This window comes from Seriola lalandi, unplaced genomic scaffold (genome assembly GCF_002814215.2).
Source record: "Seriola lalandi dorsalis isolate HSWRI2012SDOR001 ecotype SW California unplaced genomic scaffold, Sedor1 jcf7180002054346, whole genome shotgun sequence".
NCBI lineage: Eukaryota > Metazoa > Chordata > Actinopteri > Carangiformes > Carangidae > Seriola > Seriola lalandi.
The window spans coordinates 408,249-434,927 of record NW_019524899.1 but is presented as its reverse complement, the minus strand read 5'-3'; the positions used below and the strand labels follow the sequence as shown (position 1 = coordinate 434,927).

The 26,679-nt window shown below is 39.5% G+C and overlaps 3 protein-coding genes across 5 annotated transcripts; 2 read left to right on the top strand and 1 right to left on the bottom strand.

The window, feature by feature from the left end:
- tectb (tectorin beta) lies at positions 1-4,218 on the top strand. Its single transcript, XM_023407724.2, has 11 exons — positions 1-73; positions 154-229; positions 622-812; positions 1,021-1,172; positions 1,281-1,353; positions 1,580-1,683; positions 1,793-1,876; positions 1,987-2,149; positions 2,672-2,750; positions 2,903-2,935; positions 3,362-4,218. The coding sequence occupies exons 2-11, from the start codon at positions 163-165 to the stop codon at positions 3,433-3,435; spliced, it is 1,020 nt and encodes a 339-aa protein (XP_023263492.1). The 5' UTR covers positions 1-73; positions 154-162; the 3' UTR covers positions 3,436-4,218.
- Positions 4,219-4,236: 18 nt separating this feature from the next.
- On the bottom strand, positions 4,237-13,990 carry gucy2g (guanylate cyclase 2g). Its single transcript, XM_087174385.1, has 22 exons — positions 13,619-13,990; positions 11,961-12,309; positions 11,730-11,854; positions 11,021-11,197; positions 10,796-10,940; positions 10,202-10,334; positions 10,005-10,108; positions 9,699-9,865; positions 9,461-9,601; positions 8,794-8,877; positions 8,435-8,539; positions 8,193-8,264; positions 7,678-7,834; positions 7,395-7,550; positions 6,729-6,906; positions 6,380-6,520; positions 5,973-6,165; positions 5,428-5,602; positions 5,107-5,205; positions 4,695-4,786; positions 4,496-4,603; positions 4,237-4,336 (listed from the first exon to the last, which is right to left on the bottom strand). Exons 1-22 carry the CDS (start codon positions 13,988-13,990, stop codon positions 4,241-4,243), a joined length of 3,369 nt encoding a protein of 1,122 aa, XP_087030511.1. The 3' UTR covers positions 4,237-4,240.
- Positions 13,991-15,082: 1,092 nt separating this feature from the next.
- Positions 15,083-25,630, top strand: acsl5 (acyl-CoA synthetase long chain family member 5). Of its 3 annotated transcripts, none has more exons than XM_023407815.2 (22): positions 15,083-15,190; positions 16,816-16,938; positions 17,657-17,822; positions 18,069-18,180; positions 19,144-19,208; positions 19,299-19,400; positions 19,490-19,589; positions 19,984-20,162; positions 20,323-20,355; positions 20,447-20,498; positions 21,160-21,233; positions 21,359-21,436; positions 21,547-21,681; positions 21,786-21,920; positions 22,008-22,103; positions 22,625-22,697; positions 22,937-23,025; positions 23,398-23,514; positions 24,250-24,393; positions 24,511-24,612; positions 24,960-25,031; positions 25,466-25,630. In XM_023407815.2, exons 3-22 carry the CDS (start codon positions 17,667-17,669, stop codon positions 25,601-25,603), a joined length of 2,052 nt encoding a protein of 683 aa, XP_023263583.1. In that variant the 5' UTR covers positions 15,083-15,190; positions 16,816-16,938; positions 17,657-17,666; the 3' UTR covers positions 25,604-25,630. The 3 variants fall into 3 exon arrangements, with proteins under 3 accessions (XP_023263583.1, XP_023263584.1, XP_023263585.1); XM_023407816.2 differs by having other exon boundaries at positions 17,654-17,822; XM_023407817.2 differs by having other exon boundaries at positions 15,100-15,190; positions 16,844-16,938.
- Positions 25,631-26,679: the final 1,049 nt, after the last annotated feature.

The window sequence follows — 26,679 nt, the reverse complement described above, 5'->3', positions numbered from 1 at the left end:
GTGCTGGTGACCTGTCGAAGAGCCATGAGGATCCTCTGACATCAGACTAGACCAAAGTGTTTTTTCCTCACAGGTGAGTTTTTTAATAGATTTACATCATTATACATTATCCTTAAATATTCTGTCATTGCTAATTCTTTAATCTCTCAGCAGCATCACACTATGGACTTTCTTGGTGCACTATTAGTGCTGTTGCCTGTTGCATGGACATGCTCTCCCCAAAAAGCAGGTAACAACTCTGTGGCACAAAGATTAGTAGGTGCTTCATATGTTTGTATCATCAAAAAACACTGGATGTCCTACAGATTTCACACATTCCAAGTAATTATTTGTCATGTTTATTGAGAGTTTGACTGGTGCGAATTGCATCAAACTCAATGAACATTATCTTGATTCAGATAAGAAAAAACTCCACACAAAAGTTATACAAACATTAGCAGAAGCAGTAGAAGTGCAATATGGAGAAACAGAATGACAATTTTAAGTAAATAAAGTACTAATACTTAAGGGCTATTAATAAGTGTAATAAGCTAACAGGGTTTCAAGAAACGTGAAATTGTTTGGAGTGAAAAATAATAAATAATGTCTAAAGTCTGTCTCTATATTTTCGTCTTTTTCCAGACTATGTTATGGTGTCATGTTTCCCCAACGCTATCATTGCCAATGTCCCAGAGTGTCCTTACGGCTGGGAGATCGATCAGTTATCCCTGGGTGGTGTCTGTTACTCTGGAATTCACAGCCCGGGCTACTACCGCTTCATCATCCCAGACCTAACACCTAAAAACCACTCGTACTGCGGCACACAGTCTGAGGTGAGACACCAACCACTATAAATTCCATTTCCATTCCATTATATTGACACGCAGATCTCACAGGCTGACATCTCAAAAGTAAAACTGAGGGTATCTGCATGGCTGGATAAATGGTTGAACTGAACCTTTTATTATTAGAAAATGATTGAAAGCAAAAGTCAATGTTATTCGTATTTCTTCTGATGTTGATATCTATTGTTCTCTACAGTACATGCCCGGCAAAGACCCCAAGTACATCTTCTATAACTCCATCGTGTCCAACGATACTTCGCTCACAGTCAGAAACCAGCCGGTCAACTACACCTTCAGCTGCATGTACCGAGCAGCCTACCTGGTAAACAACGCAGTCTTCAGCCAAAGGTAAGCATCAGTCCAGGACGTGAAGCGACCGCAGTCACCGTGTGGATGACATGTGCATTCTAACCCAATGACTTGCAGCGCTTTTACTAAACCCTCTGCTTTTTCCAGAGTGGCTACAGTTTATGTCAACAACGGGAGTTTAGGCACTTTTAGGTCACAGTTGTCTATGAACGTGTTCACGGTGAGTAGCTGCTCAAAGATTCACTTTCTCCAGTGGAAGGCTTTTTTCGACATGTATAATGTAATGATGCTATTTTTAGATGTGTTGTATAGCAAATGCTGTGCAGAATAGCTGTCTGGACAAATAAAGGTATACTTAACAGGTATTTGGTGTATGAGTACAACCCCTTATGGACATGAGATGCACAGTCAGATGAGGAAAAACAAAAAATGAATATATTTTCTAGAATTCAAAGTTCCTGTATGCCAAGGATGCTCCCTATGTGATCGACACGTCTGAGATTGGCTCTGAAGTTTTTATTGGGATCGAGGCAAAAGGACTTAGTAACAGGTATATTAGATAATTTCAAATAATATCAAAATTCAGAATTCATAAATTCAGAATTTTGAAGGTTAGATATCCTCAAATTTCTGATCAAAGTTCATCATTTACCTTTCAGATTCAAAGTTGTAATAAACAACTGCTGGGCCACTCCTACTCCTTACTCAACAGACAGGAAGAGGTGGAGTCTCATCATTAACAGGTAGTTAAATAAAAGGATAAATTAAATTGAATTTAAAGACAGTTAAGATATGTCGTATTATATTCCACTCGTTTATTGTAATTGTTGATATAATCACCGTTTTCCAACAGCTGCTCCTCTGACAACACTGTGACTATTTTTGAAAATGCCAAAGACAGCCGCTCCATGTTCAAGTTCAACTCATTCCGCTTCCAACGGCTGGAGAAGGTTTCCACCGTCTGGCTCCACTGTGAGGTCCAGGTTTGTGATGGAGAGAGGCTTGTCTGTCAGCCAGTGAGTACAAAACCTTAAAACATTAAAACACTGAAAAATGTCCCTATTTACTTATTCTTCTTTTCCAATAAGCCTTTTTCACAGCAGACATTTTTGACTTGTCATAGTGGGAGAGGCACAGGTGGTACTAAGAACATTAACAATAGCTCTGTCCTGTTGTGAGTCATGACAGCGAGCCTGCGTGTTCAGCACCAGGAGCCTGAAACCAAAGCAGCTAAATGAAATTCACCCGTTATTGATTTTATTATTTACACCAATGTTTTTCCTGCTCTGACGTCAGAATGTCTTCCATTTAAACGCCTTCACTTCACTAAGGGAGGTGACGATAGTGCTAGTAAAGCCCTTTCCAAAACTGTTACACAATAAACATGAAGCTAATTACAGGGATAAATAAACCAAATAGAAAATTCCGTATGTAGAATACGTTTTTAGTTCTATTTTACAACATGTCATGGTCTGCATCCAGACGCAAGAAGCCACATTTCTTTTGTTGTTACTTTTGTCTTTGTTTGCTTCCTGCAGGGCCCCTGCTCTGTGAGAAGTCTATTGTCGGAGGCAGATCCAAGTGGGGGGATCCTCACTACTGAGTTTCACATTAAAGGTACAGTCCAACATGTTGCCTATACATACTGTGATAAAGGCTAAACAAATAGATAAATGAGCCATTGTCAGCTCACTTATTTCAAATTAAGATGCACCAAAAGCCAACTAATGTGTAGTGTGATGTACAGTATTGTTTTTGTGTCTTGACAGGTAATGGATCTTCCAATAATGGGCACATAACAGGTAAAAACATGTGATGTAGTAACTGTGATAAAAATGTATTTGATCTCTAACTCCAAGTCCCCTCATGACTGACATTTCATTCATTCAGATATTGCTCAGTTCATCTGTCCCATGTATTTTCTGTAGAACTCTGGTGTGTCTGGTGGGGGACTTTGTTTTTGAATTCCTTGGCTTAAAGATTAATGAATTTAAATATATAGAGTTTAGTTAGACTCTCTCTGTCTCTTTATATATATAGAGTCTAACACTCAAATCAGACTGTAAAATTTCTTAAATTGCAGAATGCAGTTTGCAAAAACCTTTAGATCCCTACAACAATGTTGATGACATTACATCAGTGGCTTTGGCTCAGATGATGTTTTTGAACACAGTTTCTCCTTCACTGCTGTTTGATCCACTGTATTTTGCTTTTTCTTTTCCTCACAGGCGCCTCACTGTTCATCCTACTGGTCCTCGTGATAAACACCTGTTGTGATTTAGTAAATGGACCAAGAATGTAGTAAATATTTCATTTTCATTCACACAACATTCATTTACATAAACTAAACGCACACACACTGAGGGGAGTGTCACCCAGGACTCAGGGAGTGTATGGTTACAGCCCCCCCCACACACAGAAATGAATGATTGTCAGATATTATTTGTAATTAGCACATTTATTGACACTGTGGATAACCTTTTTTAAGTTACATACATTATTTCACTGCTTCCGCCAATAAATATGAATTGAAAATTCAAACAACACATCCATTGTGTGATCCCTTTTGTTTAAAATTATACATAAAGTCATAGTTAGTCTCTTGTCCACTAAGAACGGTTTACAGTAAGCATATCTCTCACACTGAGACACTATGCAACCTTTATGAGTTATTACAAAATCCACTTAACAGTGATTCAGCAATTTCACAGATACATTCCAGTTAATTCTACCACACTTGCAATGTTTGAAAACAAATAAACAATTTTATTCCGTTCAGAAATTAAAACCAAAGTCTCAACATAACAGCAACACAATAAAAATTAAAACATTTTATAAATACCATTGATACAAATTCAAAAAGTATCTTTAGCCTCCTGTATCAAGAGTCTGAAAGCACAAGTGATGTAATCCATGCTATAATTGCTTCTCATGACGTCAGTGTTTTGTGTTTTAACTCCAATCTTCTTCCTCTTTTTGTTGCCAGTCCTCTTCTTAAGTGGAGGAAACAAACTTGTTTTGCATGGCCTTCTGTGACACTATGAATTGTCATTTCCAGATATTCCCGCTTATTTATCCAATACATGGTCAGAATATCCACTTGTTCTTTAAATTTGCACTACAGGAATCAGGGCCTCTGTCATGTGACCTTTGGTCAGGGTTTTCTGGGCCTTTCTCTCAGCAGCTCTGGCCACTCCTGGTTTCTTGAACAGAGATAACAGGTCAAAAATAACAGGTCAAAAAAACGGTTTACATACAATACTATATACAGCATACTGACTGTGATACAAAGTTCTTGACTTGTCTGTGCTGCCTGATTAACAAAACAGGGACTGTCAGGTATGTTTTATTTCTAACTGTACCTCTGTTTGTAGTTTGAGACTGTCAGTAGGTGGAGAACTGTGAGCCATAAGTGGAGGATTAAATAAATGTTTGCTCAGCAACCAGTAGGTCTTATGAGACCCTTTACCCTGTCATGGACACAAACACACTGGTCAAAAACATGTCAAACATAGGCTGTACATCTTATTGAAAAACACACAGATTTTTACTGTAAGTCACCTTCATTTCAATTTCTCCTCTTTCCTCCAGCTCAAAAGATCCAGCCTGGACAAGAATGTCTGCAGTGCATTGAGATATGTGAATCTTCAGGGCTGTGTAAAACATACATTAGTGTTAAAGCTTTAAACACGTAGGACAGCTGAAAAATGTCATAAACCTTGAATATGTGTAGCAAATTTATGGCAATCTATCCAACAGTTATTGATATATGTCTCTCTGGACCAAAATGGTGGACCGACCGTCCATTTAACGAATGCACCATCACTTTTCTAGGATTCATTCATTCAATACACTCCCACTTACACTCATAATGAAACTATATTTATTTAAAGTCTTATGCGGAAGGTTTAAAAAATGAAATTATAATGCTGCTGGTCTCAGAATAAATATAGCAAAGCTTCAGTTCACTCACGTAGGCTGTTACTTTCCATCCGAGAAGCCATGTTCACTGTGTCTCCAAACAGACAGTAGCGAGGCATAGTGGTGCCAACCACTCCAGCAACCACTGGCCCTACAAAACCCAAACAAACTGTCTTTACAGATTTTTGAAATTCTGAAATGTCAAATGTTTGTACAAACTTCAACAAAGCCCTTGCCCAGCATTAAGTCATGAGGGCCAATTGTTAACCAATTCCACCTCTTCCAAATACCTTCCAAAAGAAATGAGGAAGCAGCAAAAGCAAATTTTTTTGATGAGATTTAACTGGTTTAGTTGGTTGGTACTGTCTTTTACCAGAGTGTATTCCAATGCGAATTGAAAGACTCTCAGTAGGCATATGGCGGATTCTGAAGACCTTGATGGCACTCAGGAAATGCAGAGCCATTGTTGATATTTCCAACGCGTGCTTATTGCCATTGCTGATAGGTAGACCACTGGCTACCATATATGCATCACCAATTGTTTCCACCTAGTAAAGAGAGAAAGAGAAAGTCTTACAGACAATTTTTAAAGTAATGATGATTTGAATAATGTTTTTTTTTAATATTTATAAACCAGCACAACTAAATTAAAACAATTTAAAAGGTGCAATGTGCAATTAAATTTAAAAAATCTTAAAAAGCATTTTAAGATTTAACATTTCACTTTTTGGGAAATGTGACTGCTTTTTAGGTTAGGTTAGATTGATATTACTCTTGTGTCTGTATGGTAAATGTAAAGCTATCTATCTGCAATAAAAATGAAACATATAACAGAGATATTCAAGTCACCAACAAACTAATGTCTCATCTAAAATGCATACTGCTGAAAGAGAATCAAAATCTGTTGTTTTGTCATACTTTGTAGACATCGTACATCTTGATTATGTCGTCAAAGAGGCTATAGAGGTCGTTCAGGAACGTGACCACCTCCATCGCAGAGCTGACAGAGCACATGGACGTAAAACCCACGATATCGGAGAAGAAAATGGTCACCATCTCGTAGCTTTGCGGCGCCACCGACTTCCCCGCCATTAGCTGATCAGCAATGTACCTACAACCATTGAGACAACAGCGCTGACAAGGTAAGGGTGTCGGATTCTACTCGCTTGTTGATGTAGTCATGGATGCCCATCCAACTGGTGGCACTGTGGTCATATTTTTTGAACGGGGTTAACATGAATTGCTAATTTCATCCATTTCATGACTGACAGCATTAAGACAAAATATGATATTGATCATTTTGATGCAGATACATCTGGTGGTACCTTGGTAACATGCTGGACAGAAGCTTGTCTGCTCGGGCCTTCTCTGCTGTGAGCTGATTGGTCCTCTCCTCCACCACCTCCTCCAAGTGATTTGCATATTTCTCCAACTTATCCACCATATTATCCAGTATATTTGCATGACTACAGTACAGAAAATCATGATCACCTCCGTTAAGGAGTTTCTGGTCGAGTTTGTTCATTAGTTTGCAGGAAATCTCAAAATTTTGGTAAATTTTGCTGAAATTCATTGGAAAGTAAATATTTGGGTCAAGGTACAAGTGATTATTTTTGGGGCCTAAATGAGAGACAGGGAGAACAATTTATTTTCTCACAGTATTTTGAGTCTGACCTGTCTGGGCTGGTGTCCTTCAGCTGTCTCCGTATCAACCCAAAAGGTGGTCGGTGATCAGGGTTTTCACTCCAGCAGACCCTCAGCAATGTGTTGATGTTATCATCACACAGCTGCTCAGACAGCCCCGGTCGGAGGAGTTCCCCTTGGCAAGGCGTCCGCAACTGCCTAATAATCTCTGGAGAAAACATATAGCAAGAAGCAGGAATTGTTGTGTTAGAATTTGGGGATTTTGAGCTCAGATATTTTTAATCATGTTCTGTGGTAATGTTGGTCTGTAAGCCTGCTAAAGTAAGACTGTGAACATGGTAGACATTATGCTAGGCAGAATGTTTGCGCTTTCATTGTGATCATTTAGTACTATAGCACGTCTTGTTTTTCTTACATAGTGCAGCCAATCACTGGCTCCAGAGAAGCTTAGCTTGTACTATTAGGCTACTGTTAATTCAGTCAATTCACATGGCAAATTTTAGAGGGAAGATGCAAAGACCTGTCTCCATGTGATGAAAACGTTTCAGCTTGGGGAAAGGTTGCTGTGTTTCTCGTTCAGTCAGAGCCTTTGTTTGGACTATTTTCAGTCAGTCAGGTAGATTTCAGACTAACTGTCCAGAGAGGTAAATTTAAATGTAATAGACTGATGATCTGACTTTGGTCTTTCTGCCTCACCTTTGGGCTCCAGGTTGAAGTCATAGTATGGGCCAGCCTTAGAGTTGTACATGAGTTCCCACATGATGATGGCAAAGCTGTAGACATCACCTTTGGGCGTCCCTTTGGCTGGGACACCAACTTGTCTCAGAAGCTCAGGGGCTGTCCAGTACATCTCTACAACAACAGTTAATAATAATAATAATAATTACTTCAAACATTTTAGTTCCTCGTGGTTTAATAATCATAAATGTAAATATATTTAAGATTAAACCTATATCACAATGTGAGTCCACACATTGACCTTCATAATTGGGGTTTTCCAGTGAGATTATTTTGTTTTTGAATTCCCACAGTCCGAAGCCAGAGAGTTTGATCTGGAGTCGACTATCCACCAGACATGTGTTTGGTTTCAGGTTCCCATGAAATTTGAGGTTACTCTTGTGAATGAACTCCATTCCCTAATTCACAAATAAACAGATTTAAACCATGAAAAGTTAGAAATTATAATGTATTTTCATAATTTTGCCACATAAAAGTCAAAAATCAGTCATAGCCAATACAATAACTGTAGTTTGTCGGTTTTAAGGGTCAGTAAGCAAATTTCAGTTTAAATTTTTGGACATATTTGTTGTATTTTTGTTTTACACTGGATACAACAGGTCAACATCAAGACTTATGCCCCCATTTCTAAAGTCCTGGTTAGAGCCCCGTGTAGTTTTATGAAACTTGTGAAACTGTATTAAACGAATTAGGTGTCTTTCCAACAACTAACTTGTGGCAGTAACTTAAAGATGCTGCATAAATGAATTGACTCACATTTACAATGTCATAAGCAAAAGAGAGTTTAAACATCCCATCCAGATCAACATCTGAAGCCTTTAAAACATCCTGCAGGAAAAATAATAATACCAAAGAGTAAATAACATTATGCAAAATTAGTTTTTTCAAACAATTCATAATGGGGTAGAGTGACAATGTTTAAGAGAAGTGCAAACAAATGCTTTACAATATGAAGTAAAAGTATCTGTATCTCACTTGGTACAGGTTGCTACACTGACCTTCAGGCTGCCTTTCTTGCAGTACTGGGTGACCAAACAGACATTCGGTGGTTCGATGCACACACCAAAGAACTGCACCAAGTTCTCATGTTTCATCTCTTTCATCTGTCTTAAAGAGGTTAAGATGGTTAGGCACACAATATTATCATTTCATGGATGAACAAAAATATTCACCGTCACTTTTAAGCTAAAGATTTGTTTAAGTTTGTTTCGTCTCTGACATCTTATGAACATTACATGTGGCTCTGTTTAATTAGTTATAATTTAGCTGTATTTTATGATACAAATAAATACAAAAAAATAAGAACCAAAAAAAATCAAAAAATATGTTTGGTCTAGAACAACGTGAGGAACTTAACCACACTGAACTCCATGATAATTGAAGGCTTCTGGAAATTACAGCTAACATGGTTCTTGATGTACTTGATGGCCACTTGATTCCCCTGTAAGGAAATGAAAAATGACATTAGCCAGAAGGAGGTAGACTTTTATTTGTCTTGAACTACAATGACTTTTGTCATTTCGTGGATTCAATCGAAGACACATGCAAGTCTGTCGGATTGATGTTTTAGATATCTGAGGACTCCTCAGACAAACAGCAATGTGTTGATAAAATCTGCACCCGTAACACACAGTTTAATGAAAACCCCCAAAAAGATTATACTGGTTTTACTTTGTGTGAGTTACTCAGTTTGCTGACTTTATCAGGCCTTTTCCAGAACAAGAACCCCCGTAAGGTCTAGGTTCAAGCTTCTGCCTTGATTGATTTGATTTAGGTTTTTGGATTGAATTTGGATTTACATCCTGAGCATACCGAAAGTTAGGTTTAGGAACTTAGCCTCAAAGTGGAGGAATTTGCAGAGGAAACAAACAGAATCCATCACAATGACTGTCTTTACGTTCCTGCAATGTAAAAGGCCAATAAGAATCTTCCATACTTCTACCATTAACCTGTGATTGCCAGTTGTGGCCATTGTTCATACAAAGTTAAACAGAGTCATTTTAAACTTTGAATAACACTGGTACCTGATAGAGACCTATTGTGGTGTAGACAGTTTCCCTCCCTGTCTTGTCCTTCAGGCCGTAGCTGTTGTTGGAGAAATTAGACTGAGAACCCCCACTCCCGCTCTGACTGTTTGTGGTGCTTAGAGATAAAGCCTGAACTCCCTGGAGGAGACACAAATACACCAAACACGCATGTGAAAACAAACACACACATAAACATTCGTTGAGCGGACAACACATCTTTCTTTAGTGCTCATACCAAGGGCTCCCTGATAATGGTGATGTCGCTGTAGTTGATGAGCCACCAGCAGGAGTCATCGAGCCTCGTCTGGAGTCGTAACTTTTGCTGAATGAGGACCCCGATGCACAAAACCGCAAGCACACCGACCACGGGGAAGGTCACAAGCAGGGCCAGCAGGGTGATGTCTGTGTCCCATCAAGACAGTAAATAATGAAGGTGGTTAGCTTGGCCTGAGTGTAGAGTATGAACTCCTATAAAAGAGGGTTTTGTGGTTAGTGTTGGTTTAAAATGAAGCATTTCTGGTAAGTCAGTTTGCTAGTTTACCACTGATCAGCCATTCACACGCTTCATTGTTGAAACCACATTCTGGTTTGTCAGAAGGAGGTCGTCCTTTGGGCCAAACCACAGAAGCAAACATGGATGTTGGTCTGAAATGACATTTTTTTTTGTATTTGATGATGGAAAACATCTTATCAAAGATAAAATCAAAAACAGTTTGATGGTATAAATGTGTTTGTTACCGGATATTTTTGGTGTGACTGTCAAAATGGAGAATTGGCACAAACTTGGTGTCTCCTTGATGCTGCAGGTCATAAATGGAATAGTCCACATTTCGCTCCCCGTCCTCGTCAAAGTGGACCAGTCCTGAGGCACCTGTGGCGACAAGCCGTTACTGCATCAAACTGTCTTTGAAAATGATGTGCTACCCTTGTGTTTGAGTGTTTGGGTAGAGGGTTAGGGCATGATACAACCTTTTAAAAAAGTTTTAGTTTGACATATTTGTTTTTGAGATTTCCGCCTCCAGAGATGGAACTACTTTCGACCAAAAAAATAGTCCCAATATGAAAACAGTTTACAGTGAGTTGATAACCCAGAACAATTATGATAATGTTTCTATAAAAGTTAATTGCGGGGAGCACCATAAACAGTTTTGCATTACTATTTGCATGAACTGGCCTTTTAATGCATCTTTAGTTTTGATATGGTTATTCAACACACTAGCTAATGACAGAAGAAGTCTACACTAGGAAAAGCAAAGCAGTGGGTTTAGTGTAAAAAGTGTTTGTGGACTTTGCATACTTGGTGTTGCAGTATTTATTAAAGCAGCTACCAACCATAAAATCGAATCTTGCTTTTATTTTTCAGTCTCTGCAACAGCTCCCGCCCATCACGAGGGTCTTTCTCGTCTTTAAGGACTTCCTTCAGCCCCATTGCATAGAGAAGCACGGCGTCATGCAGGTAGGCCGCGTATGGGCTCACCTGAAATAACAGAAATGAATGTGAAAGTGTTTACATTGCAACACCCTCATAATATATGTCTGAGTATCACGGGTGCTTACCTCTTTTATAGATGTCAGGTTGCTCCTGAATGGGTGTCCTTTCAGTCTTTCAAAAACTCGCTCAAAGAAGTCATAATACTCGTAGCCTTCGTAGGGTTTCTGGCCAATGATAAAGGCCATGTCAAAAGCTCTCATGGTAGCTTGGTCTATGTTCATGGCATATTTCCACAAGTTATCCTGCTCAGGGAAAAAGATTCATATGACATACATGCAAAACAGATTACTATAGAGATATGGAAGTTTGATCATTTGATAGGAAAGAAAGAAAGAAACTTCAGACTGTACATATGTGGATAACAAGCTGTCTAATTAAACAAAATAAGTGTCTCTACACTGCAGTGCAAAAACAATGGATGGACCAACTGCTGAGGGTTCTGACTCTTTCCCGAGACCCATTAGCTTTAGCACAATATCAAGTGCAATTTTAAGACTCCTTTCACTAGATTATCGTTTTAAAACGAGTCAGCTGGAAACTTTAAAAAGTCAGCTGGAGATGGCATTTTCAAACAACCTAGTGGAGCTAACGTTAGTTTAATTAGCTTGCTGACTACAGCTGGTAATATAGAATATAGAATACAATAATGAAGATGTTTTAATAAGAGAAGATAAAATATTGACGCAAAATGACATAAAACAAGACAGCCATTCAAATGTTTTGTTTTTTTTAGCCCCGCCCCCGTGTAACTGTGTTTTTTAAGGTTTTACTCACCACAGTGCCACTGACCTCAAAATGCTGCACCAGGAAAAACACGTAGTCACCGTTCATCAGTCCCTGTCGTGCAGCCTCCAGCAACAGAGCCATCGAGTCCTCTTTGTTCGACAGCACCACAATTACTGGAGGACGGAGGGTCACAGGACAGCAGTTATAAATACATAAACAGTAGCGAAATCAAAGGTAAAAATGTGGTTATACGTGGTTACACAGAAATACTTTTCCCACCTCTGGCGACTGTCGAGATGTACTTCATATTTTGATAAATGAGCTGAGGATTGCTGGTGTCAAACTGGACGGCTGCAGTCAGTTTGAATTTAGCCCTCAGTGGACCCTCAACTGTTTTCCACAGGGCATCCACTTTGTCCCAGGTGTTTGAGTCTAATCCCCCTCCGATCATCGCCACATGGCTCCACCCGAAGAACTCCAGTGTCTTCACCAGGACCTCTGAGCTTCGCTTAAGAGGGGGAATGATTTTGATGTAGGAGTCATAGATATCGCTGTTGTCCATTTTGGAGGATTGTCCAACAAAGCCGAACATGGGGATGTTCCATGTTGATGCGATGAGACCAGTGACCTAAAAAGCAGCAGTAATGTGCAGTAAAGACTGTAAATCTCAAGTTCAGTTTATTAGAAAGGGACAGAGAAAGTGCAGGGATCTCTGCATCAAATATTTATACTTTTTTCATTTAAATCTAATTTAAATTAATCTTTATTTCGTCCTGTTTATGTTTTTTTCCCCATTATGACAGGGACAAGGTAATAACATTGACTAATGCTGCATACCCCAACATTTATATCATAAGGTAATGTAGCTTTCAATGCCCATTCCTAAATGGTTTTTAATGTAAATACACACAGCTCCACAGGGCTGAAACGCTTTACTTAAATACAGTGACAATAATGTCATATAAAGATACTTACTATTATTCAAGTAAAGTATTGAAGTATTATTACTACTGATTCAAACATTCACAGTATGCCATAGTTGGACAGGTACAGCTCAGTTGAAGTATTGTTGTTGGGATGTTTGATAATATGTCCAAAAGAATCATATTTTACATTATATTTTATATATTGATCAAACATCATAAAAGTTTTATATGCAAAGTAATTGGTAAACAGCTATGTCAGATAAACGTAGTGGAGTACAAAGTACCATGTTTCCCTCTGTAATGTACTGGAGTAGAAGTAATCTGTACTTAAGTACAGTCCTTGAGTAAGTGTACTTTGTTACTTTCCACCTTCCAACAGCACCTGATCATCTCCTGACAGGTGTTTCTGTTTTTGTCTAACACAAGCTGAATAACAGTCTCTCATTATGATGTAATACAGTTCAACAACATAAATTGCAGCCTCCAAAATGATCACACAGTTGAATCAACACTTCTCTGTACCACTTTCCGATAAGGCACCATTTATAAAGGGTTTATTTATTAAGCTGTAATTAATCAATTTATTGATGTTAATAAATAATTTACTAATGCTTTATACATCCTTTATAAAACCTTAATTAGAACAACTTCTGGGTTGCCAGACTGTGGAAAATCCTCCTTCATCATGACACTGTGCTCGTCTTTTTTAACTGTAACTGTAATGTCATTAATGAGACCTCTCCTCTGGACTATTTGAATTAGAAATCCTTTATAGATGGTGCCTTATCAGAAAGTGTCAGTGACCCACCTGTCAACGAAAACTTAAACTTAATAACCTTATAACTTATAACCTCCATGAAGGTATAGCATTAGTTTTATCTACATGTTCCTAATAAACTGGCAATTGGCTTGTAAACTGAAGAGAATTTGACTAAGCACAGAAATCCTCCAATGCATCAGTTACCATTTTCCATTTTTACACACATCACGTCACATCAGAAGAGTTCATACCTCGGCCTCTCCTGGACACGCTGGACCAAAGAGCGCAGACACGTTGTCTTTCCACACCTGCTGAATGAAATCTCCCAGGGAAACTTTGGGATTACAGTCTGTGTCTGTGTACACAAAATCCAGACTGTAGTTCCCCAGGAAGGAGGGATTTGAGTTCACCTTCTCCACGGCTATCTGCATGGCCGAGCCCAGCCGCAGGGCGCTGAAGGGGAAGGACGTGTTCCAGGGAACCTGGAAGCCAATGAGCAGCTTTTGTGGCTGAGACCCATTTGTGCTGTTATTAATGACAGCAGCAGCAGCAGCAGTTAACATAAGTGTGAAGTGAAGCACCAATGTGTGGCTCATGTCAGAATGATGTACCACCCTCGACATACCTCTCATATTATTAGTTGTTTGATGCCACAGGGCTTAAATACCCAACTTCCCTGGTGATGCTGGGCAGATGTTTAGGGAGGAGACAATGTAAATGTGAGGATGAGAGTGGGAGGTACAAAGAGGCATTAAGTCATCAGTGTGTCCTACACCAGACTGTATGTTCTTGTAAACTCGTGTTGTATAATATCCCATCATTAAATTCAGTGAATGTCTTCAGAGAAAACAGACCACTACTCTCAAAGTATAGTGCTTACAGTAAAGAGTAGAATTACATCTGTATTTGGGCTGCGACTAACTCTATTAATAGATTAATACCTTAGCTTCAAAAATGCTCTTTTTTCTTTTGCAACATGACATCTACGGATGTCTTTTTTTGTCTGATCATCAGTGCAAAACACAAACATATTCAATTTGAATTATAAAACAGGAAAATGAATGAAATCTTCATATTAAAAGCTGACCTTTTTTTAATACCTAGAAATGACTGACAAAAGATCGACTATAATAATAACTGACCAGTCGCTGCAGCTTTAACCTGTGTAGTTTGATGGCTCATGTGTAACTTTTGCTATCGGCGGATTCTTTGATTTTATTGTGTAATACTAATTAAGTCAGATTTGTCAAGATAAGCCCCTGATTAGTATATCAAGTATGTTTAGTATAGATTAGTTTATCAAGTATAGATCAGTAAATTTCAAAGGCACCACGTCCGGTCTGCCTTTAGTAATCGCTCATAAATCCAGTGTCAAAGTTCATCACAGTCCTTTTATCTCTAAAAGGGACAAACTTCCACTGCATGCAAACACACACACACACACACACACACACACACACACACACACACACACACACACACACACACACACAGAAGAGGGGGGAGTGGAAAATGACTGTAGACTGTTTTATTGACAGAACATGAGCTAATTTAATTAAGAAAATAATGTTTTAAAAGGCAAAAGCCAAAGTGAGAACTGTGCTGTAGATCTCCTGGGAGTGTTATCTGCAGGAACAAGGCGAGGCTGGCAGGCTGAGCCTTGTTGGGTGCAGAGGAGTTGCTCACACCTGTGTGCAGTTTAAAGGTGCTAATGACGACAGGTGGGCAGATTGTACATTAGTGGTGTTGCTGGCTTCAGCTGCTTTTTCCCCAGGTGATCTCTGCTCAGCCTGGCCCCAAACCGCCTCTGCTAATCCCACCAGGTAACTTCTCAAATCTTCTCCTAATGAACCTTTACCTCCATCTCACTGTCCTGCAGAATCAAAGCCTTCACACAAGAAAACATGTTGGGAGTTCAGCTTTGTGTTTGTGCTCTGTTGAGTGACTATATGAAGCTTAGAGAGGATAAGTGTTTGTCCAAATGTAATCTATGTATCTGTCCTTCACTTAAAGTTGAAAAAGAAACTCAACTAACAACTTTCAAACACATGATTAATTAGAGATGATTCATTTTTCAAGAAATTATATAAGTGTTGGGAAGACACACATACCACAGACAGTTTCTCTCTTGGAAATAAAAAGTTTTATTCAAACGCAAGAAAATGCAGCATTCAAATCAATACTGAGTGGTTTTGTTGTTGCTGCAAATGTTTTGCTTTGTCTCTGTAATCAGTGTGATTAGGTGTCATTCAGCTGGTTTCTCTCAGTCTGGTGTTCAGCTTCAAGTAACAGACAGAGAGGCTTTACTGAATCTGATAACACGGTTCTCACAAGTTTTTGTTTTTCAATCAGGCTAACATTGGTAACGGTGTTAAGGTGTTGTCTTTTGAGAGTGAGAGTGCAGATCTGGGGCCAGTTTATCAAAGATAGACTTTGTCTTAATTCAAACTACAATAATAGTCAGACTGAATTCATCTGTTGCACAACGCTGTCTAGTTCTCGACTGTTTTAATCAGGACTAATTTACTATCTGTTCTGGGTAACTTGAGGCTTCTCCTGAAGTAAAAAAAAAAAAAAAAAAGAAAAAAAAACACGGCTCCTTTCACTTGAGCAGAATGATTTGTGCTGTGGAAGAGTCCAACAGTTATAAGGACATTTCACTTAGTAAAGTCAGCAAAAGATTGTTAACAATACAATAAACCTGAACACAGCAGGATTGTGTTGTACCAGCTGTTTGAAGCCTAAACACAAACTTGGTGAAGGATTTATATTCCTTCCAAAGTTCTTCAAAGTAGTGATTTTCTATATCAGGTTGGACCACTTAGAATGTCCTGGGCTGTTGTTGCATTAGACTGCATTCATTTTAGTGACGTCTACCTATTAATGAACTGGCAACTGAGTTACACAGCAGCGAGGGGACATCGTCAGTTGTTCTCACTTGTCCTAAGAAACTGTCCTCGTCCTCACGGAGTTGCCAAAAATACGGAGTCCTGTCACTTTAAGAAACCACAGCATCACAGGTCTGCAGGGCTCTGAGATTTTGTGTTACTGGATGTCTTTGTGAAACTGTACAGAGGTTAAACTCACTAAAACTGTAAATAACTTCTGTACCGTTTGTCTGAACTAATGTAATTTTTTGTGACACTCCACATGTTATTTACATGCTATGATAAACGGTAGATAAGAGTGACTTTTCAGCAGCTGCAGCATCTTGGTCGTCTCAGACATTGCCTCAGATAAAGTGTTAAGTTTATCTAGACTGAAATCAAAGTCATTTATTGGTTGGCAGAAAAAAATGATCAGCTTTTGTAAAATGCATAATATACACCTATAATTTAATGACACATTCTGTGCTTGTGTTTTTTTTTTTGAATCAGTGGAAGTAATGGTGGTCAAGGTTCAAAGGTTCATTTTAACTGTCAGACTTTTTTTTTTTTTTTTTTTTTAGTTTTCAATCTGTGTGTCTCGCCCTTCAGAGCAGCAGAAGAGGCTCTGCTGTGCACACACACTCCACCACACACCTGCCTGTCAACTAGCAGCTGAGAGGAACACCTGAGAGGACCAACAGCAGGTAGGAGAGCCAAGGCAACGCAACGCTCACTTTAACCGACCTACTCTGTCAGCAGGGTCCACTCTTACCGACTAATAATGGGTTTCAGATGTGTTGTATGGCAGCCAAAAAATTGATTCTTCTGCACTGAAATTAAAACTATTGGTTGGTATAGTGTTTTTGTGAGTTTTGACACCAGTTTCATATTGATATTTAATTAGCATGTTATTTTTAAATGCTGTCAATGGCCACGCAAATGCCATAAAACATGCTTGATATGTTGTCATAAAATAGTTGACCTTGATCTTTTGTAGTTCACAACTATGACACATGATCCCATATGTCTCAAAGGTTAAGAACTTTATTTTATGTATATTAAGATGGGGGGGGAATAATCATTTATAATGTCTTCATGTATTATCTTATTATCTTTATCTCATGCAGAATCGGTTTAACAGTAGTTTCACTCATTGCCAATGTATGTAAATACTCAAATGTCAAGTTAAGGCTGGACTGTAATGTTGTTCTAAGCTTTCATGGGTTGGACTCTATCTTGAGTGATTAGAAAGAAACTGTTGCTCAAGTTATGTTGACTTTGACCTCAAGTGATTGCGGAGGAAACATTTAAGAGCTGTGTCAAGGAGCCAAGCATTGCATAATAGGACTATATATCTTCAATATGGAAAAGTTTTAGACTGAAATTGGCTTTATTCATCAGCCTCTCTCTGCATCCCAGCAGACTTCGCACCATGGAATTCCTTATCCAGTTGCTGTTCTCCCCTCTCCCGACCCCGGCCATCATCTCGCTGTTTGCACTGGCAGCCGCCACCCTGTTTTACCTCAACACACGACCCAGTCCTCTCCGCAGCCCGACTGACCTCAAACACCAAACTCTGGGGATCAAGGTATAGAGTGCCGAACCATCTGGTTTTTCGTCCATTCATGAATGTGTCTGGGCATTCTGATATTTTATTGTGAAGTGGAAATGGTGAAGAGTGACATGTCATTTCACAGCTTTATCCTTGGAATAATGGGTTTGTATAGCAGACAGGAATTATTTGATGAGCATTTCTATGGAGGTTCACTTCACTGTATGAAGTTAAGCATGTTTAACAGTTCACCAGTGAAGAGCTTCTGCTTGACGTCCTCAGGATGGAGCAAGAAAGACTGCTTTGCTTGAGGGCAACAACAACCTGATGTCGTTCTGCTACGAAGACGCCAAGACCCTCTATGAGGTTTTTCAGAGGGGGCTGAGAGTTTCAGGTGATGACAACTTTTCTTGACTTTCTCTTACTGAGCCTTCTCACAGGTGGGCCTTCATGCTTCCAGCCGCCTATTAGTGTTTCTGTGATACTCTAGCAGTTTATGAAACCTCTCCTTTATCACTTGTAAGCCATTCCATTTAAATCAGTGACCATCTACACATTTATCTTTTTGAAGTTTCACCCTCCACTGTGTGAATTCCATTAGGATGCTGAAGTCACTGAGTCTGGCCAAGCAAATAGTCTCCAAGTACAAACAACTACAGTAAATTTAAGAGCAAATCATTATACTAGGCTGAGCCATCATTGTCACTAGCTTTTAGCAGTGGATACACAGCACATTACTACTTCTTTAAAGGCTAATGAAAACCTGTGACAGGAACGTACATACTGTGATTACTGTTGCAGCAGAGCTAGTAACCTTATGTGTAGTGCTTGTATAGGCTGAACTGAACGTAGCAGCTTGAACCAGCAACAGACTGAACATGGTACTGAACTGTAAACGGTGAGACTGAGCGCTGAACATTGTGAATGGTGATGCATTCACTGACCATTCGTACTGAAGAGCATTTTTGATGGCTGCTGCGAGCACTTCAGATTATCCTCGGCAAAGGGAATTTGTAATTTACACCATGGTTCCTGTACAAACGATATAATAAGATAGAACTTTTTCTCATAGTTCCAGTCTTTACGGTAAGCTAAGCTAATCATCTTTGTTTTAGCCTCATATTTAATGTGCAGATGTATGGTATCAATTATTCTATTTAACCCTCTGCAAGAAGGTAAATAAACCTATTTCCCAAAAATATTCTTCACATAAAGGGCCTCATGGTCAATTGACACATCTAATCTATTAGATTAAACTCTTTTTTATTATATTATTATTATTATTATTATAATAATGATGATGATGATAATAATACAGTGCATGTAGTTTGATGTTGGCTCCATATCTTGTTTGCAGGCAATGGACCCTGCTTGGGCTACAGAAAACCAGGAAGGCCGTACCAGTGGCTGAAGTACAAACAGGTAAAACATACATCATCATTAGTAAACATGGAGAACATGGCCTGCTGTGAATTTCAACTCACCTTCTTACTCCACTTCCTCTTGATGAAGGTGTCTGACAGGGCGGAGCACCTGGGGTCAGGGCTGCTTCACAGAGGCCTGAAGCCAGACCAGGACACTTTTATCGGCATCTTTGCCCAGAACAGACCTGAAGTAAGTGATGTCTTGGTGTTCGTTTTGTAGAGAGGTCACTTTCAGTTTGACCTGCAGTACATGCCTTAACTTCTTGTCTTTGTTCGCAGTGGATTATTGGTGAACTGGCTTGTTACACCTACTCCATGGTAGCAGTTCCCCTGTACGACACCCTGGGTCCTGAGGCTCTCGTGTTCATTATCGACCGAGGTAATTGGAGCTTCTCTCTGCCCTCTTAATGCTGCTAATTACAGAGCTGGGTCGGAGTCCAGTACCTCTCTGGTCCCCACAGGGATTTGTATCAAGAGTGCTCTAATCTCCTCATACTTAGTTATTACACCCTCTCCTTCAATTTTTTTCTTGTCCTTTTTCATCTGATCACTTCTGGACAATTTATCACAACATAAAGAGCATGACTGTTACTGTAAATCTGCTGTTATAATGCTGCTGCTCTGGCTTTTTATGAATCCTGTTATTCTATGAATCTTAACAGTGTTGACATACTTGCCTCATAACGGCACTGGTGTCAACTTGCCACTTATTTGCACTATATAAATTTTACTGGCGATATGACTCAATCTTTCTTTCTCTCTCTCTCTCTCAGCGGAGATCTCCACAGTGCTTTGTGACAACCAAAATAAAGCAGAAACCCTGCTGCAGAACCGGGAAAAAGGCCAGAGTCCCGTTCTCAAAACTATCGTCATCATGGACCCTTTCAACTCCGAGTTGGTCGAGAGAGGAACCAAGTGTGGGGTGGACATCGTGTCCATGCAGGATGTGGAGGTAATGGCATGCTGAGCACAAACAAGTGGTAACTGGTGACTCATTCCTCACTGGCGTCATCTGGAGAATGAAGAATTGTTTTAGATCTGTATTTGCAACTGTTGCTGTTCGAAGAAGCACAAACATTATTGGAAACACGTTTTGTTTTTTGTTCCCCCAGGCTCTGGGGAAAAGTAATCTTCAAAAGCCAAGTGTAAGTTTCTGATATATCCATGTAATTGGTTTTAATGAGATTTAACAAGCTGCATGCTGCTCTGATGGCGCTGCTTTCATGTCCCCAACAGCCACCAAAGCCAGAGGACCTCAGTATTGTTTGCTTCACCAGTGGCACAACAGGTGATTTTTTTTCATTGCATTTTTAGGGGATTTTATTTCATCTGCAGGGTTTGCTTTTTTTTTTTTTTTATAAATCAAAGAGGATGAAAAAGAACTTCACTAAAAACAACCCTGTGCCTCATGATGTTTTGAATCCCAAATGTGACTGCACAGAATGAGCTGTGTGATCATGAAAAGCAAGAGCAGCCATGGTTGAGTTTCACTTTGGTCACACTTGAGGAGGGAGGCCAGTGTTCGTCAAATGGTCCAGACTGAAACATCTCAACTACTATTTGATGGATAGCCATGAAATTTCTGTGCACACACACACATTTCATGGTCCCCAGAGGATGAGTTCTAATGACTTTGGTGATCCCCTGACGTTTCTTCTCATGCCACCACGAGGTTGACATTCGTGGGTATTTGAGTGAAATGTCTGAACAAATATTGGATGAACTTCCATTTTTAAAATTTGGCGCACACATCCATGGCCCCTCAAGTGTTGTATGCAAGTTAGCAAATAGTAGCTAAGCTGTTTAATTTGGGGAAACTTGCATGCATGGTTGTAGTATCCTAGTCTTATTAAATGCTGTATTTACATCACTTGTGTTCCAAAGGCTCTACCTGGAATTAATTCTGTCTTTAAAGGGCAAAATATTTAATTTCTGTATTTAATTCTCAGGAGACCCAAAGGGAGCAATGCTGACCCATGAGAATGTGGTGTCTAATGCAGCAGGTGTTGTCAAAAGCTTTGAGGTATCTATGATTTTAAAATTGGTACAGTTATATGTATGAATCCTCATGCTAATTTCAAATGTTTGAAGTGGAAACTTATTATCAATACTAGCTTTGCTAACAGAGACTGTGTGCGTGTCCCACAGACGTCAGTTGTTCCAAGTACCCAGGATGTCAGCATTTCATTTCTGCCTTTAGCTCACATGTTTGAGAGAGTTGTCCAGGTAAGAACTTGATCAGATCATAAAAGCCTGTTTACAATCCTTGTCTGTAAATGAGACTTTAGAGCATCCCTTAATGTGTTTCTTTAATGACTTTTTGTCTGATCTTGCAGACAGTGATCTACGGTTCTGGTGCTAAGGTGGGATTCTTCCAGGGTGACATCAGACTGCTGCCAGATGACATGAAAACCCTGCAGCCCACCATTTTCCCAGTCGTTCCACGGCTTCTCAACCGTGTCTATGACAAAGTTAGTAGACACAACATCCCTGCCTCATGTCTTTCTGCTTTAAACATCAACTCAAAATTTCCAGTTTCTTTCATTTCAAATTTTTTTTATTTATTTTTATTTAGGTCCAGAGTGGAGCCAAGACGCCTTTCAAGAAATGGCTTCTGAACTTTGCTGTGGAGAGGAAATATGCCGAAGTCAAGGAGGGCATCATCAGGAACAACAGCATGTGGGACAAGCTCATCTTCCACAAAGTTCAGGTACTACTTCTGTTCAAATAAATGCAGCTTATGTGACACAAACGACACAAATTCACTGAGAGTAAAAGTGCTTAACCTTCACTGTAGGAGTCTTTGGGGGGACGTGTGCGGGTCATGGTGACTGGAGCAGCTCCCATATCTCCCTCTGTGCTCAACTTCCTCAGGGCTTCTCTGGGCTGCCAGGTAATAAATACTTAATTCTTTCTCTGTAGTGTGTCGGGCAATCTGTTGATATGGAAGTGTGTCGTTGTCGCCCCCCCCCCCCTCCATTAGCAGGTCATGTTTACTTGACCTTGAATCACTTTTTTATTTTTATTTTTTTTAATTTTATTATTTTTTTATAAAAATGTCAGTTTAAGAATTTGTCTTCCCACTTAAACATGCACACCTCCTTAACTCTTAAAGCTAAATTCAGTACACAAAAGGCAGTATTTTCTGGGCTCTAATTTTGCTGCTTCTATTTGCAAACAAAGTGGAAGGTTTTCAAGAAAATTGACCCAGTTCCTAAATCGTTCGTATGATGTCTGAACTTAGGTAAACTCGGAGGCGTCTCCAACAAAACACTGCTACAGTAATGCATGTGTGGGTGTTTGGGGAGTAGAGGGTTGCACAACAGTGACCAGCTGGTGCTGATTGCTTCATGTTGTCATGATAACCTGGTCGCACTGCTCTCACACCACTTTGATCTGACTGGTACGCTTTAGATCTTTGAGGCATATGGTCAGACAGAGTGCACGGCCGGCTGCACCTTCACCATGCCGGGAGACGCCACTTCAGGTACGTAGTTCAGAGGCAACCAGAGTTCAACCTCCACTGTTTATATTTAGCTCAAATTGGACTCATTTTTAAGTGCTTCAACATTAAAATAGAAATTCAATTTTATTGATTAAATTATGCAGACAATTCATTGTTTGTTCCCTCCTTGCTAAATATATTCAAAGAAATGCTCTGACAACTGGTGCAGTATCTAAATAAAACATGGTACACGAGTGACCAAACCTTTTTTTTAACCACAGGACATGTTGGTGTGCCACTGCCTTGTAATATTGTGAAGTTGGTGGATGTTGAAGAAATGAACTACTTTGGTTCAAATGGTGAAGGGGAGGTAAGTTTATGCAACTTCAAAAGGTTGGGTTCGGGTTACTCAAGTGGACAGATCGCATTAACCTATGCTGAATTTGCTATTACCACTTCCAGAAAACTTTAAAAATGTGGTGATTCTCTGGCAAGTTCTGGAGGTATAATTAGTGGCTCTTCCTCTGTGGTGTCTAATTGGCTTTATGGACATTTAATGATATGCTCGGGAAGTGCATGTCATACTCTGTTCACATTTGAACATTTCTCAAACATTAACTGTTTTTTTGAAAATCCATAATTATAGATTCCAATGTTTTTAAAAGCTGCAGGAATATACAATCCTAAGAAGGTTTAAAGTAATGGTCCTATTCATCTTGCTCTGTATTTTTTACTTTTCCAGGTCTGTATCAAGGGTAGAAATGTGTTCAAAGGGTACTTGAAGGACCAAGAGAAGACAGCAGAGGCTTTGGATAAAGATGGTTGGCTCCACACTGGGGACATTGGAAAATGGCTTCCGGTAAGAGAAGCCAGTGCAAATCTTCTTTTCCCCGTCACCACTACATATAAATGAGTCAAGCGACTGGTGCCAGAGGGCTCCATCCAAAAACCTGGAGCAGAAGGGCTTGTGGTTGTACTTATTCAGACGGTATGAAGTTCAGTGTTTGAAGAAAATGGCTATCAAGTAGAACAAAGGGTTTCATAATTTTAAGTTTTGCAGAACAGATGATTTTATCTTTCTTTTGGGATCATTAATTTCTAGTTCCCTGGAAGGCAATGTCTTTACTGTGGGGGATAGAGGGAGGGAGGTGCTCCGTCTGGCACATAAAACCACATCTTGCCCTGTTTTTACATTTTGGATTTTGCTATGATTAAACAAGATAACAAATTGGTGCGCTTTAGCGGTACTGACAGACATGAGTGGTTTAAACTTCTCATCTTTTGGCAAGAAAGAAAATAAGTGCTTTTTCCAAGTGTTCAACTATTCAAGTAGGTCAGTAGGTAGACTCTTAAATTGATCCTGACACTTTATAATTTAACAGAGCTGAAATAATCTGTAAAACTTCCATCTTGCTTTTGTTTAGTGAGACATGGCAACGCAATATTAAACATTTAATGAGGTAATAAACGACTTGCTCATATGGTCAAAAGTGCTTAATTTTGCCATAAAAGGTAGAAAACTGTGGAAATCATTAATGTTCATACAGCAAAGATACAAAGACTGAAGTAGTTTCTGGAATCTGTTTGGTGCCAGACTGGAGTTCTGAAGATCATCGACCGGAAGAAGAATATCTTCAAGCTGGCTCAGGGGGAGTACATCGCTCCAGAGAAGATTGAGAATGTGTATGTACGCAGTGGACCTGTGGCCCAAGTGTTTGTGCATGGAGACAGCCTACAGGTATGTCAAACCCAGCATCTTCAGTCTGCGCGTATACAGCTCAACCACTCAGTCCCTCTGGTAATAACAGCTGCTTTTTTTTTTTTTTTTTTTTTTTTTTTTTTTTTTGGTATGTAGTCTTGCCTGGTTGCCATTGTGGTCCCCGATCCCGAGGTCCTGCCGGGTTTTGCCAACAATCTGGGGTGCCAAGGCTCCATTGAAGAACTCTGCAAAAACACAGTAATGTTTTTTGTCTTTACTGCTCTTACACATGTTTGTAGAGGGGCCTTTCTCCTCTTAATAACTCTAACAGATAATCTGGGGTCACTATAAACTATAATACTGTATAAATGTCTCCTCAGGCTTACTTTTATACTCAAACTCCAGCGAAAGAATATCTGCAGTAAACCCAGTCATTAACACTAAAAGAAGCCAGTTGGACTGGTCTTGCACACTCGCTGTAAAACCCATAAGGAACAACGTCTGCAAATCTAATTGAATATTCAAAAAGTAGAGCAGTGTTGAATTGTTTTTCAGCTAAAGAATGACTTATTGGACTGCTTCTAACTGACCTTTTTTTGTTACAGGAAATTAAGAAAGCCATCCTTTCAGACATGACCAAACTGGGTAAAGAAGCAGGGCTCAAGTCCTTTGAGCAGGTAACGGCTCCTCGTGAATTCCCCAAGTGAAACAACTGTGTAGTCGTGCAAGTCAGATTATCAGGAAAACCTGCAGTTATCAGTAATTGTGCAATTCCAAATTAAAGAAATGAATCATGCTAATTATTCTGTATATAATTAGTCTTAGTTGTGCTAGGACAAATTCTCACTTAAACTAAAACTTTAGGAGGTCATTAACATTTGAGCCCAGATTTCCTTCTGCTACACATTTCCCAAAACCTGCCTCAGTTCCCCCTCTAGTGGTTAGAATGAGCACTTCCTGCCTTAAAGGACAAACCTTTGACTCATTCCCTTTCCTCACAACCACAAATCCCCCTTCTCTACTTCTTATGCCCACTTTCTTGTCTTGTTTCATGTTGGTTGTCAATTTTATTTTTTTATTTTTTTTTTTTTTCCTCCTCCTCCCTCTGCAGGTGAAGGATTTGTACCTCCATCCAGAGCAGTTCACCATTGAGAACGGTCTGTTAACTCCCACACTCAAGGCCAAGAGGGCCGAGCTCAAAGCTCTCTTCCAGCCGCAGATCGACAAACTGTACGCTAACATCCAATAAATGGAATGAATAAACGCCACCAACCTACCTGTTTTTGTCTTTGGAGTCTGATTAAAACATGAATCAATTCACCTATTGTGCACTAGCCTTCCAAAATGTCCATAAAGAGACCGATCCACTGTGTTTTGGCTGTCATGGCACGAGGCCTGAGTCACCTGAGACAATGAGGTTCTGTTAAACTCGTCTTCCTGCTGTGAAGTGCAGTTCGAGGGTGAGCTGGACAGACTCCTTGGCTACAACCTGAGTGAATCATCCTTCAACAGTTACAGCTGAAGACTTGAAGCTCCACTCAGTTTAGGAGCTGAGTGCATCAGGTCTTTTTTACAAATGTGTAGAATGGATCAACATACCATATCAATTAAATTTGTGTTTCATTGAAGACCAATAACGACTTTGGCTGACATGAGGCGTCCATATTTGTGGTGTTTCCAGGCACTTCTGTATTATTAACTGCCAAATCTGATAGGTTGGAGTTTTCAGGAAAATTGGTTTCCCAGGTGTAATTACAACTTGGATGGTGATGAGGAGTCAGAAACTCTTATCTGAGGAACCTTAATCTGTGATGACGCTCATTACATCATCTGAGTTGTTTTCTCAGACTTCTGAGAAGACGGCATATACACTCGCTTTCCAGTTTGAGGTACACCTAGCTGAAACTAGTGCAGGCTAATACTGCAGCCCTACCGTCATGACTGTGTAATGTTCAGCTTTTGTTGAAACTGTTGCAGAGACGTGTTGGTTCAACTGTGAGATCATTCTAGAGGCTGCAGTTTGTCCTGTTTTGTTTTACTGAGGTGTTTCTATTTTGTCCATCCCATTTATTTATTTTATTTTATTTTATTTATATATATATATATATATATATATATATATTTAAAAAAAAAAAAAAAAGACTTTTCTGTATAATGCAGTGCACTTCTACATCCTCCAAATGAACCATAAACAACCTACACTGTCGTACTCCTCGTGACAAGTAAACCAATCTTCATATGAAATCCAGTGGAGTGCTCCTTTATCATTTTAACTGTAGCCAAAATTACAGAAAATGAATATCCATTGCTCGTCGTGCATTCACA

What these genes read in the sequence shown, in the direction of transcription:
- tectb (XM_023407724.2), top strand. Translation starts at nt 163, where the DNA reads ATGGACTTTCTTGGTGCACTATTAGTGCTGTTGCCTGTTGCATGGACA. An exon ending in ATGCTCTCCCCAAAAAGCAG is followed by an intron (nt 230 to 621) that starts GTAACAACTCTG and finishes GTCTTTTTCCAG; the next exon opens with ACTATGTTATGGTGTCATGT. An exon ending in CAATAATGGGCACATAACAG is followed by an intron (nt 2,936 to 3,361) that starts GTAAAAACATGT and finishes TTTTCCTCACAG; the next exon opens with GCGCCTCACTGTTCATCCTA.
- gucy2g (XM_087174385.1), bottom strand. Translation starts at nt 13,990, where the DNA reads ATGTCGAGGGTGGTACATCATTCTGACATGAGCCACACATTGGTGCTT. An exon ending in AGTCACACCAAAAATATCCG is followed by an intron (nt 10,109 to 10,201) that starts GTAACAAACACA and finishes ATGTCATTTCAG; the next exon opens with ACCAACATCCATGTTTGCTT. An exon ending in CTGTCCAGCATGTTACCAAG is followed by an intron (nt 6,166 to 6,379) that starts GTACCACCAGAT and finishes CAATGGTTGTAG; the next exon opens with GTACATTGCTGATCAGCTAA.
- acsl5 (XM_023407815.2), top strand. Translation starts at nt 17,667, where the DNA reads ATGGAATTCCTTATCCAGTTGCTGTTCTCCCCTCTCCCGACCCCGGCC. An exon ending in GGGCTTCTCTGGGCTGCCAG is followed by an intron (nt 22,104 to 22,624) that starts GTAATAAATACT and finishes GGTACGCTTTAG; the next exon opens with ATCTTTGAGGCATATGGTCA. An exon ending in TGCATGGAGACAGCCTACAG is followed by an intron (nt 24,394 to 24,510) that starts GTATGTCAAACC and finishes TTTGGTATGTAG; the next exon opens with TCTTGCCTGGTTGCCATTGT.